The 15,536-nt window shown below is 43.5% G+C and overlaps 1 protein-coding gene and 1 long non-coding RNA gene across 2 annotated transcripts in view; one reads left to right on the top strand and one right to left on the bottom strand.

Annotated features, from left to right (window-relative positions):
• Nucleotides 1-14,019, bottom strand: part of LOC124088827 (uncharacterized) — a 46,186-nt gene extending 32,167 nt beyond the window's left edge. Inside the window, exon 1 of the long non-coding RNA XR_006850478.2 lies at nucleotides 13,706-14,019. This is a non-coding gene — a long non-coding RNA (uncharacterized LOC124088827). The remainder of the gene's footprint in view (nucleotides 1-13,705) is intronic.
• The window catches only part of Arnt2 (aryl hydrocarbon receptor nuclear translocator 2), a 174,377-nt gene continuing 171,716 nt past the window's right edge, over nucleotides 12,876-15,536 (top strand). The window contains exon 1 of the mRNA XM_046438588.1: nucleotides 12,876-13,018. Coding sequence (XP_046294544.1) covers nucleotides 12,988-13,018 — 31 coding nt within the window. The 5' untranslated portion in view covers nucleotides 12,876-12,987. The remainder of the gene's footprint in view (nucleotides 13,019-15,536) is intronic.

Raw genomic sequence — 15,536 nt, 5'->3', positions numbered from 1 at the left:
TAAAGGAAAAAAAAAAAAAAAGACCAAAGGTGTTTTAGAGTATGTTTGTTTGTTGCTTGATTTTTGGTTTTTAATTGTTAGTTGTAACAAGTTTTATTCTCTCTCCTCCTCTCCTCCCCTCCCCTCCCCTCTTCTCTCTCTCCTTTCCTCCCTCCCCCTCCCCCTCCCTCCCTCCCCCCCACCCCACCCCAGCCCCCTGAATATGTATTTATCTTTAGCAGGTCTTGCTTAGATTTTCTAGACCTGATCTAAACCAGGAAAGATTTTAAGTTACCTTGAACAATTCTATCTGTTTTGTGCTGATTTCTGAAATCCTGGCTTTAGTTTCTGTCACTATAGTCAGAACTTCAGAAACAGCTTCTGATTCACATACCAACTCAGCAAACAACCCTTCCCCTTTTGGGGCACTTTGAGTAGGGTGACTGTTAGACCTATCCCAGGTCTAACTAGAAATGGACCTAGCCTCAGGGGAAAAAGAAGGAAAGAAGGAAAAGAAGGAAGGAAGGAAGGAAGGAAGGAAGGAAGGAAGGAAGGAAGGAAGGAAGAAAGAAAAAATGAGGATTTCAAAGATATTACATATTGATAGTGCCGAGGACATTTCAGATGCTGGTGGGCTCTGCATTTGACAATTCTTCTGACTTTGGTTAACAAATCAATTGCTAGGGTGAAAATAAAGAATGGTCCTCACAGTGAACATTCAGATTGCCAGTGACTTCCCCATTCAAAGATATGATGAATATAATTTGATTCACAAAGTTTGAATTTAAAATTTAATTAATTCAATTTTGGAAGTTCCTGTAATGAAAAAGAGAGTAGGAAAATATTTTGTTTTCTCCCAAGCATTTTCTTTCCCTCAGTGATATGCTGTGCTATAGTTTATCAAGGAGGGATAGGAGAATGAGACTCTAGCTTACCTTAGCTACTGTCCCACATTCTTACAGTGGGAATTCTCTGCAACAAAGTATTTGATTTATAATCCTGTGTGAGATTGAGGAACTCAGACCTAAAGAAATGTACCCTTATCAGTTCTCATCCCTGTGTTAATGAGAGCTCAGGTGTTAGGGAAGAATCCACATTCTGGTAGGTCAGGAAGGAATGGAGACTCCCACTTCTAGGAAGGTTGATCATCTTAAACCAGAGAAGGAGGTGGTGTAATATTATGATACATATTTTGGTTTTCATTCATGGTTCCTGGCTCCCTTCCCCACAGACAAGTCATAGAAATTCTAATCTTCCTCTGCCTTTCTGACCATAAAGAAATTCCCTGACTGGGCTGGGGCTGTGGCTCAGTGGCAGAGCACTTGCCTAGTGTGTGTAAGGCACTGGGTTCCATCCTCAGCACCACATAAAAATAGGCAGATGAAATAAATCATGTTGTTCATCTACAACTACAAAAAATTGTTTTAATTAAAAAAAAAAAAAGAAATTTCCTGACTTACCTTGTCTGACAGTAAATTATAAGATCTCCACCTCAGAAACTTCCTGTCCCATACCCTGGAGGAAGGCTACCTGCACGTACAGGCCAAGTGGATGCTGCACAGACTGGCCGTGATGGGTTTCTCCACTCCATGTGTAAGGGTCCGGCGAAGTGTCGGAGAAAGAGACCACCAAGTGACTACTCATGCAATTGGCAGAAGGGGATTTATTGAGGATCCGATTCAGTGCGCTGAGGCTCCAGGCTCACCCAGGAAGGGAAAGCAGCCCAGAGCCCCGAGCAGGGGCTGAGCACTGCTTAAGTACACTTTTTTGGGGGAGGGCAGGGATTTTACATACATCACAGTCTCCTTTAACAAATCATTATACACCGCGGGAAAATCAAGCAACAACTCCTAAACATGATTAGTTCATTCATTGGCGGGAACAGGTCAGGCAGGGGTGATAGGTCAGTTCTAAGCGGGGTACACATTCAAACTGATTGGTTTTAGGGCCTAAATGACTACGTGACAAGTTACACAGAGTCCCAGGTTATTAGACAACCAAGCAGTCAGGGGAAATATTTACTGGGCGGTTCCAAGCATTGTCCTAACAGCTACAGGGATTTCAGGTTTTGCAGGTAGCACAGAAACCTAACAATACCTAATCCTTTACATTTTAACTCAGACCTTGCAGCTTAGAAACTTTACAATACCCGGTCTTTTACCCTTTAACTTTTACACTTTAACTTCAATTTTTTTTACCCTTACACATGTAAACATTAGATCATGTCCTTTCTGTCCAGACAAATTTCTACACTGTTTTCCATGCTTCAATAATTCTAACACAATGCTTGTAAAACCTAGACAAACTGGAGGTTTCTGGAGGGTGGCATGCCCACAGAGGGCAAGAAAGCTCCTTGTCCCTTCCCCACTGCCTATGTCCCATGCATCTCTTCATCTGTATCCTTTGTAATGTCATTATAATAAGCTGGTAAAAGTAAGTGAGCATTTTCCTGAGATCTGTGAGCTGTCCTAGTAAAAATAAATCCCACCTTGGGGTCATGGGGACTCTGATTTATAGCCCGTTGGATCAGAAGCAACCAGTCAGTTGGCATCTGAAATGGAGGTTAGTTTTCTGGGACTGAATCCTTAACCTGTGTTATCTGACACCTATCTATCTCCAAATAGCTAGTGTCAGAGTGGAATTCAATTAGGGATACCTAGTTGGTGTCCACTGCAGAACTGATTGCTTGGGAGAAGCGATCTGCATCATGAGTAGGGTGAGAGAAACTGAGTTTGAGTGTTGTTTTTCTTTTGTATCTCCTCAGGTAGACTCTGAATTGACCACTGTGGGACCTCCTTGTTTTCCTGTGAGCTGGAAAGAATTGAGGCTCCAGGATTGAAGGACTTAAGGCCAGGAGTATGCGTACAGAGGCAGGCCAGGCAGTGGTACCAACATTCCTACGTGTTTGATGTGGTCTAGCTTGACTTGTTTTCCAATCTGGTTTGAAAGCTGGTTTGCAGCAGCAACTAGCCCGTGAATTAGTAGTACTGAGAAGTACCAGTTCTAGAGCAGCCAGCAGGTATGGGAGCAGTAGCTGGAGACCCTTCTGCATTCTGGCACCACATACAGGTGATAAGAAGCAGCAGGAATGGCCCTTTATAAGTGAGAACAGTGACTGCCCTAAGGTGATGGGGGCTGGCAGGCATGTTGTTGGCAGGGTGTACAGGAAAACAGAAATCTGGAAGTGTCTCCAGAAAAGGCCAGGAGAGAAGCAGGCTAGATGTGGCAGCAGGGTGGCTGACTGGGGTGGCAAGAGGCAACCAAGATAGATATGTGGGAAACTCAAATTTCTTGAGAATGTCTTGGAGTGGGAAACCTTGAGAAACACTAGGGTTTCTCCTGCCAGGGGAAGGTGGGTATGTGTGTTATACTTTGAGACACATAAATGGCATGATCATAATTGCTTCTCTTTCCCTCCAAACCATAACTTTCCTAACTCATCCAAGATGCTAAAGTGATACTTTTCTGTTCCATCTCTAACCTTTAATTTCCTAAGATACAATAATAGGAAGATTTTTTTTTTAAGTTTCTAAGGTTTAACTCTATGATTTACCTCTTACGGTTTTTTTTTTAACAGTTCATCTCCAGATTTACATGACTGTGTTTAAAATAGCCAGATATTCAAAAGACCAAAATCTAACACCTCAATGGTTAGATGGAGCATTCTCAAAATAAATTTTCTCCAACAAAAACCGTGCTTGGTTCCCACTGACATTGTGACCTACAGGAAGGAAGTCGTTGTCACCTGTCCTTTGTTGTAGTAATTTGCATGCTAATGATTGAGCAGTCCCAGACCAGTCGGTTGGATAATGAACTTGGTCTAGTTGTGTTGGATCAGAGTAACCAGTGGGGAATGTTGAATATCACATGAAAAGAGAGATTAACCATTAACCCACTCCATTAGTTTACTTTGCATTTGTAAGCAAAAATTACTTCTTTATAAATAACAAAAGACAAGATCAAATACACACATATTTAGTGTTACATACTAAAAGGTCTGGAGAACTGTATTATGCTAAAACAAGTTTGTTCTTATTTGTGAGGGAGGTTTCCAAATTGAATTAATACAAAAGAAAAGTGATTATAAAAATCTGAATAACTTCATGTATGTGACATTTCTTCACTAATAAAATCAAAATCAAATGTGCCTAAGCCAGTGAAACAAAGTCGTTAAAGTGAACTGAAGGTAGAAGCACTGCACAGAAGAATTGTTATAATTACTGGTAAATGAGGCAGACATATTTCTCATGGACTGGAGGAAATGAAAACTTACACGGAGGAGGGTTGTAAGTACTAAGAAGAATATCTTTATTCATACTCATTTCCCTTCTGTTCTCCAAAAGTAATTGATATAGCTTTTAGTTTGAATCAGAATGATAGCAGGAAATTAAAAATAAAAACCTAGCCCAGAGGAGTTAAAAAGAGAGAGACATGCAGGATGTGTTAGCTATTGCAGAGGGACACCACATTCAGCTCCGTGCACCTTATCACAGAAGAGACTGGGTTACATGATCCTCCATGTCTGTTAAGAAATACTCACTCTGTAAATATTAGAACACTTCATATGGGTCTGGCTATGAGCTGGCTACCAGGAAAAGCAGTAGCTCATAGTTTAATGGAATAAATAAATGTAAAAGGCAGGGCATGGGGGCTTAAGCCTATAATCCCAACTATTCCCAGGATGAGGCAGGAGGATCACAAATTCAAGGTCAGCCTAGGCAATTTAGCAAGACCTTGTCAAAATAAAATAGAATAAGTTAAAATAAAATAAAACAACAAGGGCTGGGGAAGTGCTGAAGCACCCCTGGATTCATACCTCAGTACTAGAAAAAAAAAAATGTAAGGAAAGAAAATCAACCCAGCACAGTGAAAGTGTAGAATAAGTGGTAGAATAAGGGGAAAGGGGGAATCTGGAACTGGAGGTCATACCTGCCCTGCCTGGAGGAGGGGAGGCAATCAATACATGGTTCCTGATGAATGAGAAGGCACTGGGAAAGGGGCATTTTGAGCAAAGGAAGTATCATGGCGTATGTGGGAAATGATGAATTTTATTGAAGCATATTTTGGGAGGGGAGTGTTGGGTTGGGGGTCAGAAAGTAAGTGTCAAAAGATAAAAATGGACAGGAAGGTGAAATTCTAGACCCAGAGGTTCTTTCCAAGACTCAGTCCTTGGGCTTATTTGTAAATGTTTCTTTCCATGCTTGCTAAGGTTGTTCCTGCATTTATCTTTGCTCATTTCCCTCCTGCTTTAATTTTTGTCTCACTTTGTGTCAGATGTCTGCGGAGTCTGTGGTTCTCCCAGCCCTCCTGTCCTTTTGCAATGGTATCCCTATTCTTTCGAGCTCTCTGCTTCTTTGTGGCTCTAGTCTAAGAATTCTATCAGGAGATGTGATGCTTCCTTCTCACATGATCCTATCTCCTCTCCCAGCTGGCACAGCCATGGTCACCTGCCCCTTGGTTGGTCTGCAGGAGACTTGTGACCCAAACCAGTATTACCCCAGCCTTTCCAGAGATGCTCTTCCTTTCCTGAAGTGCAGGAAGGGATGGAGCCCATCTCTGACCGTGGGAGCTGAAGGTGGTTTCACCTTTATCTGCTAGGAGCTATGTTCTTCACCACATGGAGGAAGTGGTGTGGAGTGAGAAAGAACGACATGAAAAAGAGGAGGAGAGCTGGGCATGGTGGAGCACACCAGTGACTCAGGAGGCTGAGGCAGAATGATTAAAAGTTGGAGGCTAGCCTCAGAAACTTAGTGAGGCTCAGATTCAAAATAAATATGAAGATGGTTGGCGATGTAGATCAGTGACAAAGCACCCCTGGGTTCAATCCCCAGTATTGAATGAGGGAAGCAGGGAGGGAGAGGGAGAGAGAACAAAACAAAACAAAAAAACCTCAGGAGACCTGTTCAGGTTCAGAGGCCTGGTTCCAATTTTCCTGAAGTCTAATCTGTATCCTGATTACTACCTCAAGTTGGGGAGATTTCATGTACAAAGTAAGAAATTCTTATTAATTTGCCCCAAGATTCTTTTTTTAGCTAAAAGCTAAGTTCATTTATATTCATTCAGTTCTATTAAATAAACAAGTATTAGCAGCTATAGATTTTTCTCTGAGTATGGCTTTTGATGTAGTCATTATTATACTATTTTCCAAATTGTCAGTAACCCCTGCCACCCCCACCAATTTGCTCCATCTCATTCTTGGCTATTGAAACTTATCTTGTATCAACAAATACATTATACACTCACATGCCAGATAACATCCTAGGTTTTTTCACAGATTTCAGCTCATTTTATTCTCACAAACCCTTATGAGGTAAGTACTATTATAACACTTTCATAAGTAAATAAACTGAGGCACAGAGGCTTTGACTCATACAGCAGTTGCATAAAGTTGCTGAGATTTGAGCATGGGACTATGTGGCCTCCATGATCATGTTGAAAGACAGCCTAGAATCTAAACTGCTCACCATTGTCAGTCCAGAAACTGCTGAAACCTAGAGAGCCATGGTAAAAGGGCCAGGGCAAGCATCTGCCAACCTACACATAAAGCCCACGTTCTTCCAGCAAGAGAACAATTCCCAAAGACATCTCCAGGGAAAGAGATATGTCTGTAGCACTTTGGGCTAATCACTGTCTCCAAGCCCACTCAGTCATAGCTATGTCTTCCCCTTGGGCCTGGGGTGATTTCGTCCTGCATTTGGAAGAGGAGTTGAGAGTAAATCCAGAGGAATTGTCTTACAACATAGCCACAACATAGGGGTTACAACATAGCCCCCGGCAAATAGCAAGACTTATCCTTTGTTGTTGTTTATTTTATCTATCAAAGACTAGAAAAACTTGGTAAAAATCCACCACCGTTGTGATATTTGTCAACTTCTCCTTAAAAATGTAGGTATTTTTGTTGTTCACATTTTAGCATCATATTAATTGGTTTTGATTCCAAGAGTTCATGGATTTTTGCTATAGATATGTTTGTTCTATTTTTATTTTAGTAGGAACCTGCCTCACTTCTCCTCTTCCCTCTGTGATGCTATCAGAAGAACATTTTAGTCTCTAAAGTGTATAGAGTACATGGATTACCTCATTACCTTAGCTATGACTTAGCATGTATCAAGGTCAGAAACTCAACCACCTCATACTCAGCTGAACCCCATGTGCCTTGTCATTGACAGCTAACAGTGGCCCTTTGTTTTTGACTTTTGAAAAGTTCAGCATCTTTCAGATGAGTGGATGGATAGCACTCTCTCATTCAAGTGAGTCCCCACCATCCCACTGTGCTCCTCTTTAACAAAAAGTCCAGGTGATGCTGGAGGGAGAGGTTGGGGAGAAGGGAGTCTTAGATCCTTGCTCTATTTTGAATGTCTAGGATGGTCTTTTAGGAAGGTGACCACTAAGGTATGTTTGCAGTGGGGGTGGAAACAAGTGGCCCCTGGTTTGGGGCTTTTGTTCTTCCAATCCTGCCCACTGTGGCCACTTAGTCCTCACTCAGCTTTTTCTGAGTCTATATTCTAAATATCTTCATGTCCCCTGGCAGAGAGTCCAGACCTGATTATAAAACAAAATTATAAGAACTTTATGATAAAGAACCAATGTCTGGGGAAAGGGTTAAATTTCCCCCTTCCCCCTGCTAGCCTCTCTTCAGGGAACCTAATTATCTATTTGATTGTAAATAGCTGTCTCTAGGAGTCTCTCTTTCAAAATGTAAACATCCCTGTGAAAGGCTTACAGGCCAGAGATTCAACAGGTGCCTGTAAAGAGTGTAATTTCTTAAAATATATGTATATATATACATATATATGTGTGTGTGTGTATACATATATTTATTTATTTTTTAGTTGGAGTTGGACACATACCTTTATTTAATTAATTTATTTTTATGTGGTGCTAAGGATCAAACCCAGGGCCTCGCACATGCTAGGTGAGTGCTCTACTGCTGAACCACAAAACCAGCTCTTGGATCAAGCCAGTGCCTCACAGGTGCTAGGAAAGCACTCTATCACTTGAGCCACAACTCCAGCCTCTCATTTCTTCTTATACTTTGAAACTTTCTGAACTCTGTAGAAATGTAGCTACATCACATAATTGCTAGGCCAATTAACTGCTATTTAAACTACAACTTCTTTGACTTAGTTCTTAGAAATCTCTCTTAAGAAGATAAACTCAAGTCATATTGAGTTACTGTTGTCTGTGATGAAGGCCTCTTCAAGATAATGCTCACAGATATTTTACTGTCTTTGTTCTACACCTGGTAGCTATTTATTATAATTTCCATGTGCATGGTCTTTGATCACATAGGCCAAGAATTCAAACCCACTGATGTTGTAATGGTGAAGAAATGATGTCAAATTTCTTAAAAGCTCCATGTAACTTCAGCTCAGGGGCCCAGAATGTCAGAGCACTAGCCCATCTTAGTTTGCTGGAGTAATAAATCTGAGTTCTCCAGTCTTTTGAGTGATGCTTATCTCTTGCTGAGTGTGATTTCCATGACCCTCTCACTTAGAGGACAACTAGTACCACAAGGGCCATGGGGGCAGGAGCACTACTCAGGCCCAGCTCTGGAGCCACACCTGAATCCCTGCAGAACTTTGTTGGTCTCCTAGTCTCCCAAGGGGACTGAGCCCCCAACTCCTCTGCATTTGGCTTTGTTGATATGTCTCTACTAGGACTAAGCCTAGAATGCAAAAATCAGATCATGTGGGGCTGACTCTTTTCTCCATTCTCTCCCTCTCTCCTTTCTTCTTCTCCCTCTTCAAGAAACTCAGCATGATGAGCTTCCCCATCTGACCTCTCTCTTGGGCAGGAGCCTGCCTCACTCCTCTTCCCTCCGTGATGCTATCAGAAGAACTTTTTAGTCTCTAAAGTGTATAGAGTACATGGATTACCTCATTACCTTAGCTATAACTTAGCATTGCAGGTAACATCATCCCAAGATTACAGATGGGGAAAGTGAGACTTAGGGAGGTTTAACAAAGTTCTGGGGGTAGAGTAACTCAGCAATAGAACAAAGATCTGCACCACGCTTTTTGCTTCAAAAGAAGAAAGGCTTATGCCTTTTCCTTTTTCTCCCATATCTTTTGTTGGTGCATTATAGTTGTATGTAATGGTGGAATTTTTTGTTACATATTCATATGTGCACACCATATAACATTATAATTTGGCCAGTACCATTCCCCAGTATTTTCCCTTTCCCTCAGGCTTATACCTTTTTTTGTATAAAACTAAGGCTTCATCCACCTCTGGTGTTTTGTCTGTGATTCTTGGTGTAAAAGAGAGACCTTAATAGAGAAAGCAGGGTGGAGAGGTAGAGCTGCTACATAGAGAGCCTGCTGGCAATTGTTGCTTTTGCAGAATTAAAAATGGGCGGAAATGTAGCTCAGTGGTAGAGCACTTACCTAGTATGCATGAATCCCTGGGTACAATCCCCAGGAACTCTCCCCTACCCCAAAAGGAATGAAAGATGAGAAGGTAAGAATGGGGATAACAGAGACCTATAAATTTTTCTCTCCAGCAAAGAAAGAAATTATTAAAAAATGGAGGAGTAGGGAAGAGCAGAGAAAAAGTCTGTGATTATCTGCACAGCAGTCCATTATTTGCCCTTCTCTTCCCTCTTTTTCCATAGAAGTTCACGCTGCATTCCAGTCTCCTGCCATTTTAAAGTGAAGTTAAAAAGAGATAAAAATCCCTTGAATCATTACATTTTTTTAAAGAAAAAAATTCATAGTTGTAGATGGACACAATGCCTTTATTTTATATGTTTATTTTTATGTGGTACTGAGAATCAAACCCAGTGCCTCACACATCTGGGCAAGCATTCTGTCACTGAGCCAGAACCATTACATTTTATACACAGAAATTCTTTGTCTCCAGTGTTAAGGATATGAAGTAGAATGGGGGTGACTACTTTCTCTCACCAAGTTTAAAGGCCAGGGGGAGAAAGGCTTGGGGACTTTGGTGTTTATTAACAAGTGGTAGGTCAACCCTGATCATTTCTGGGTTGTTTCTCAGTGATTTGTTGTTGTTGTTGTTGTTGTTTTGTTTTTTTTAATGCAAATCTTAGCCTTAAATTCAACAGTCTTCTTTGGAATTTAAAAGAGTTCTAGGTTGTTTAAAGGTTGAGTGGAATTCCTAAGCCTGTTAACTGGTCACAGTCTACTAACTCTCATAATTAGCAGGAGACCACTGTATTGTGTAAACGCCACTCAGTATTCAACAATGCCTAACTGCTGCATTTCAGACTGTTTACTTACGAGGGGGCCTTTCATCCACAATCAATGTTTCTGAGCATTTAGCCTATTTAATACTGGGAGACAAGAGAGGAGGTGGGCCAGGGCCCAAATCATCTATTTCTCTACCACTTTTCCATTGCTCCCCACACCACACCACCCCATCCCAGTCTCCAAACCCCAGCACTTTGAGTGACTCAGTTCTAAGTCTTATCTGTGGTATGAGCTACATGACCTTGAGAAAGTCACCTCTTTACCCTGAGTTTGTTTCCTACTTTGCAAACTCTAGGGAAACTGAATTGGGTGAAGGCAAAGGTCCTTTCTGCCTCTGAGGTTCAGTGATGTGGAAAAGATGAAAGTGACTCTTCCTTGTGAAATTCAAACATATTCATTATTTACCCAAAACTACAACATGCAACAGACTTACACTGACTATGGAAAGTGTTCCCATTTCTAGCAGTTGTCTACCTGCTGTCTTTTATTGCAGTGAACAAGTAAAAGGTGGCTTGTGAAAGATTCAGTACCAAAGATATTTAGACAGTAGGGTTTAGAAAAATGGTCAGAGGAAAGTAAGACTTGTCAACAAACATGCATGGCTAGATGTATGTGGGTAACAGTCATACCAGTCATACCAACTGCAATTTTATTTTTGAGGGAGAATATTAGAAACATATTGGAAACAAAATTAGCCACATGTAGTGGCTGCAATGCTTGCTAAATGGATATATATAAATGCCAAGAAGGGGAACTTGCTCAGTTTTTAAGGAAGTAGAAAGCCAGAGAAGGGGGCCAGGGTTGTAGCTCAGTGGTAGAGCGGTTGCCTCGCATGCATGAGGCCCTAGGTTTGATCCTCAGCACCACATCAAAAAAAGTAGATTAAAAAAAAAAAAAAAAATATATATATATATATATATATATATATATATATATATTTTGTTTTAGACAGAAAGCAAGCTGAAAAAGGGAAAGAACTTGGTAGGAGACAGCTGCAGTGATACTGGTGCTGTGATTATAAATGGGCTGCCAGGGATAGATTGCCTGTGAGGCATAGGGCCAAGAAGGCACTCTGAATAGCAGAAACACCTGAGATGGAGTTCTACCTTGTTTGATGAGTGAGCAAAGGGAACTTCTTCTTAAGAAACCTTCATTCAAGTATATATTGTGCATTAACTAAGCACACATAGCTATTAATGTGTTGCTTTGGGGACATGGACAAGAGATGCAGAGTTCTTCTTTGGCTTGGTGCTAGGAGAATCAGAGAAGTATACTTTAATGTGGGATGGAGTTATAGCCCAGCTGATATCCAGGTTGACCTTAGCCTCTCTTTTTTGGCTTGAATGCACAATGCTTCACTTTTCTCTTGAAATGTCTTCTCTTTCTATACCCTACTCATTTTCTCCAATTGCTAGGGCCTCCATTGCTCTAGCTCATTTGGCAGTGACCACTGGCTGGAGATGTGTATCCAGGAACTCTGTCTCAGCCTCCAAGCAGCTGCCTTTTGAGTGCAGATGCCTTGTTTCATCCCCTGCATGCCCAACACCCAGCTTTGAGCCTAGTACACAGCAGAACTCAACATTTGTCAAACTGAAACTATTAGACCAAAAGTGACAAATAACTCCCCAAAGAGTGTTTATTTGGAAATACATTTCAAGCATTCTCTATTTCCTCAAATGCTTCTTTGCAAAGATTTAAGGTAGTGTGATATTTTTGTAAACATGTCTATGTTTAGGAGCCATCTTGCCCCTCTGGGCTCTTACCTGAGGCTGTATTCATTTTTCCATCTCAGCTTTATAGGGCACCTACTGTGGTGGTGTCATTTCTATAAGCCTTGATCTCTCTCAGAGATCCTAGTGGCCAGTAGAAAACAACCCTTCCAAGTTCCCTACACCCTACCTTCACCAATATATGCAGATAAAACTATTTAAAAATCTTTTTAAATTCTCAATTTGCAGTGTAAATAAGGCTCTTTCAAGGACCTCAAAAAATAAACAATGACAGTCACCACAGCAAGGGGAGCAGAACTGAGCGACTTACTCAAAGCCAAGCCATTCTCAATTTTCTGGGCCCGCTGCCTGTGCTTGGGTGTCTGCTGAGTGCCCTTTGCTGCTGCGTGCACTGGTGGCCTTGAAGTGCGATGGTGGGGGTGGGGGAGTAGGAATTTCTGGGCACCCGGCGACTCCCTTCGGCACTGGGACGGCGTCCCTGGCCTTGGGATTCAAGCAGAGCGGCCCTGGCATGCTAAGTGGGCAGCACTGGGGCGCCTTTGTTTCTCGTGGCCATCTCTAAGGACCCGTTTCCCTCTGAATCTAAATGGATCTATCCCTCACCCACCCTGCCCCGGCCCCCAGAAAAGACAGCGCCTTTCAGTGATGCGTCCCGAACACCTGGAGGGTGGGCGTGGGGGATAACCTAGGCTGAGCGGGTACGAAAAAGAGGTGTATACCAGCAACCCCCAGCCTGGGCAGCCCCAGCACTGCGCGGGCCTGAGGGGCTCCAGGCTGGCCAGCGGCCCCAACCTGGGGGGTCCAGTTGCCGGCAGCCCCAAGTCTCGCGGTGCTACGTCTCGGACCCGGGAGCCCGGCAGGGCGCTCCCCGCCGCGCGACAAAGGCTGAACCGGGAGGAGGAGGCCGCGCAGGGAGGAGGAGCAGATAGAGGCGGGGGCGGCGGGCCGCGGCAGTGGGAGGCGTGGGGGAGCGGCGCCCGACCGCGCCGTCCTTTGTGTGGCCGCGGCGCTGGCCTGCGCTGGTCTCCGCTGCGCGCTCCGCGCGCGCCGATCCTCCCAGCAAGATGGCAACCCCGGCGGCGGTCAACCCTCCGGGTGAGTAGCGGCCGCGGCCCCAGACTGCGCAGCCCTCAGGGCCTGCCCGGGCCGGAATGGGCCGGAGCGCACTGGGCGTCCAGGGGCCGCAAAAACCAGGCGCGCAGCCCGGGTGGGTGGGGGAAAGGCTGTCACTGGGCGCGGCAGCCTCAGCATCAGCACCAGCATCTCCACCCTGCTTTCTGCCCCATCCTAGTTCTCGCCTGGCGCCGGCCAACACCCCTGAATAGCGCGACGCTTGTTCGCTTTCTCCGGAACATGAAGGGCCAGCCCCGAAGCTCTAGCAATTCCTCAGTCACCTTTGCCTTCCCCATCCCACGCGTTTTTCTCTTCCGGTTCTGACTCTGGTAGTGTAGCGTCGGCAGCGGGTCCCGGCGGGTGCCTGGTACCGCGCTGTCTGAGGGAAAAGTTTGGATCCGGGATTCAACAGGGTAGAACTCCCGGGATTCTCCCCTGCCTGCCCCGCCCCCCCCAAGCGCCGGTCCTTTGCGCGTTTTTACAACTGGCCACTGTGTATATGAATCGTTCCTGGGCACGAAAATCCCACTCTGTAATAATGTAGCATGGAGCATACCTGCTCCTGTCCAGGTCATCATCTGCCTTCTACAGCCGTAATCCTGTAACAAGTGTGCTCCTTTTCGTGATTTAAAAAAAAGAAAATAATCATGATTAAGGGGGAATATTTACCTGTTTCGGAATTGTGGCATGGAAATTCTGTTTTCGTTGAGAAAGTTTCCTATGGTCTGAGCAGTACTGGCTGCAGGATGTCTGAGAATGGGACACTGAGACTGCAGCAAAGTTTTGGGTGTTGAGTAATGACTGCTGTGGGCCTGGTAGGTCACTAGGTCCCCACAGGGACAATCACAGAGGTCAGCCTTCAGGAAAGTCCCAGTTGAGGGAGTTTATGAGACCACAGGGGTGAACAAGCACATTGCTTAGCAGAGAGAAGTGTCATCAAAGAGGAGTGAGGGATCACTTCCATCTGTGGTGGTCAAGGAAGGTTTGGGGGATTAGACTACAATTAAACTGTCCATCTAAAAGGTGAAGTTTGGCTATACAGAGCTTGGGACTGAAGGAAATTGCAGGCATGAGTTATGATGGCCTGGATCTAAGCATGAGTGGAGGTCAGTGAGTGGCTGGTGCACTGGGGATTTAAGGAGAACAGAAAGATTTAATATTAAGCTGTGTGGTGAGGCTAAGAACTATGGACTTCCCCCACGTTGAGAGAGAGTTCTTAATGGTATTGAACAGGGAAGTCTCATGATCCCTGCTTTTTTTTTTTTTTCCAGGTTAATTTGTCAGCTATATCTAAGTAACATAGAAATAAGGTAACCAGACTGGAGGCGGGGAAGCCAGGTTTCAGTGAAGCATGAGGAGGTCAGACTTAGCAGAAGTGGCTTGAACAGAGAGGAAGGAAAGCACCATTGAGTAGGTAAAGGAGTTCAGATTTGATGCTGATTATATTGGAATAATGGCAGAGGAGGAACCAAGGAGACACTGAGGTTAGAAACCTGTGTAATTAAAAGGAAGGAGTCCCATTAACAGAAATAGGGAGTCCTAAAAGAACAGACAAGGAGTTCCCTGTTTAGAACACTGAGTGGGAAGATGGTTTGTATAAAAACCAATGCCAGGTTGTTTGTCATTGAAGCAATTTCAGACCATTCAGCTACTTAGAAATCAATAGAAAATTAAGATTTAAATGTAATGAAATTAGAAAAAGCAAAGAAAGTTAAATGAAGATATTTTAGCCAAGTATGGGTTTATATTGGGAAAAGGAATAAAATTTCAGGCAATTCACATAATTCATGTCCCATTACATCACCACTGAAAACTGTTTTATCTATTAAAAATCCCAAGATCAACATAAGATGGGCGGTTGCCTGTCTTAATGGTGTTGAGCATGTAGCGCCTGTGCCTCTGGCTCTGGGGAACTTGGTACAGCCACAAGGTCTCATTTGTGCTGTTGTAAATTCCTGATTAGCGTGATAGAACTCTCTGGGTCTTTTCTCTGTTGACAGCAGAGATCTTGAGCATGGCGAGAATGTCTCAAAAGAGCTTTCCTTGAGGTGGCTACCCTTTCTGTTATCCATCATCAGTTCTCTTAGTGGTACCCATAGTAGCATGCAGATCTGTGCGGATACATTGTTCTTCCCCCATATACATCTCTAGCTTCTTTAAGGGAAAGGTTTAGTTTAATGGATATGGCCAGAGATTCAAGCTAAAGAGAGAGATTTCAGATTCTATGAACCATTTACAACAAATAGAGGCATGGCCCTTGGAGGCCATCCTCATGAGAAAAAGTTACAGGATTTTTGATTGTCGCCTCTTCCTCCTGCCTCCCCCCTCTCTTTAGATGTTGTTCCTTTGCACTGAGTAAGAGCTTGGTAAACACAGCTAAATGGACTAGGAGATAGCAGGATTTATTCCTATTTTGTGTTTAGGGTACAGTGGCTGCCTCCCCACATCCACTCACTTGCTCCTTGTTTTTCAGTTGATCACTGAGTACCATTTACAGTGA

This window comes from Marmota monax, unplaced genomic scaffold (assembly GCF_021218885.2).
Source record: "Marmota monax isolate L192 unplaced genomic scaffold, Marmota_monax_Labrador192_F-V1.1 WCK01_AAM20220418_F8-fsc00005, whole genome shotgun sequence".
Classification (NCBI taxonomy): domain Eukaryota; kingdom Metazoa; phylum Chordata; class Mammalia; order Rodentia; family Sciuridae; genus Marmota; species Marmota monax.
The sequence above is the reverse complement of the archived record's forward strand: the minus strand, read 5'-3'. Positions and strand labels throughout refer to the sequence as shown.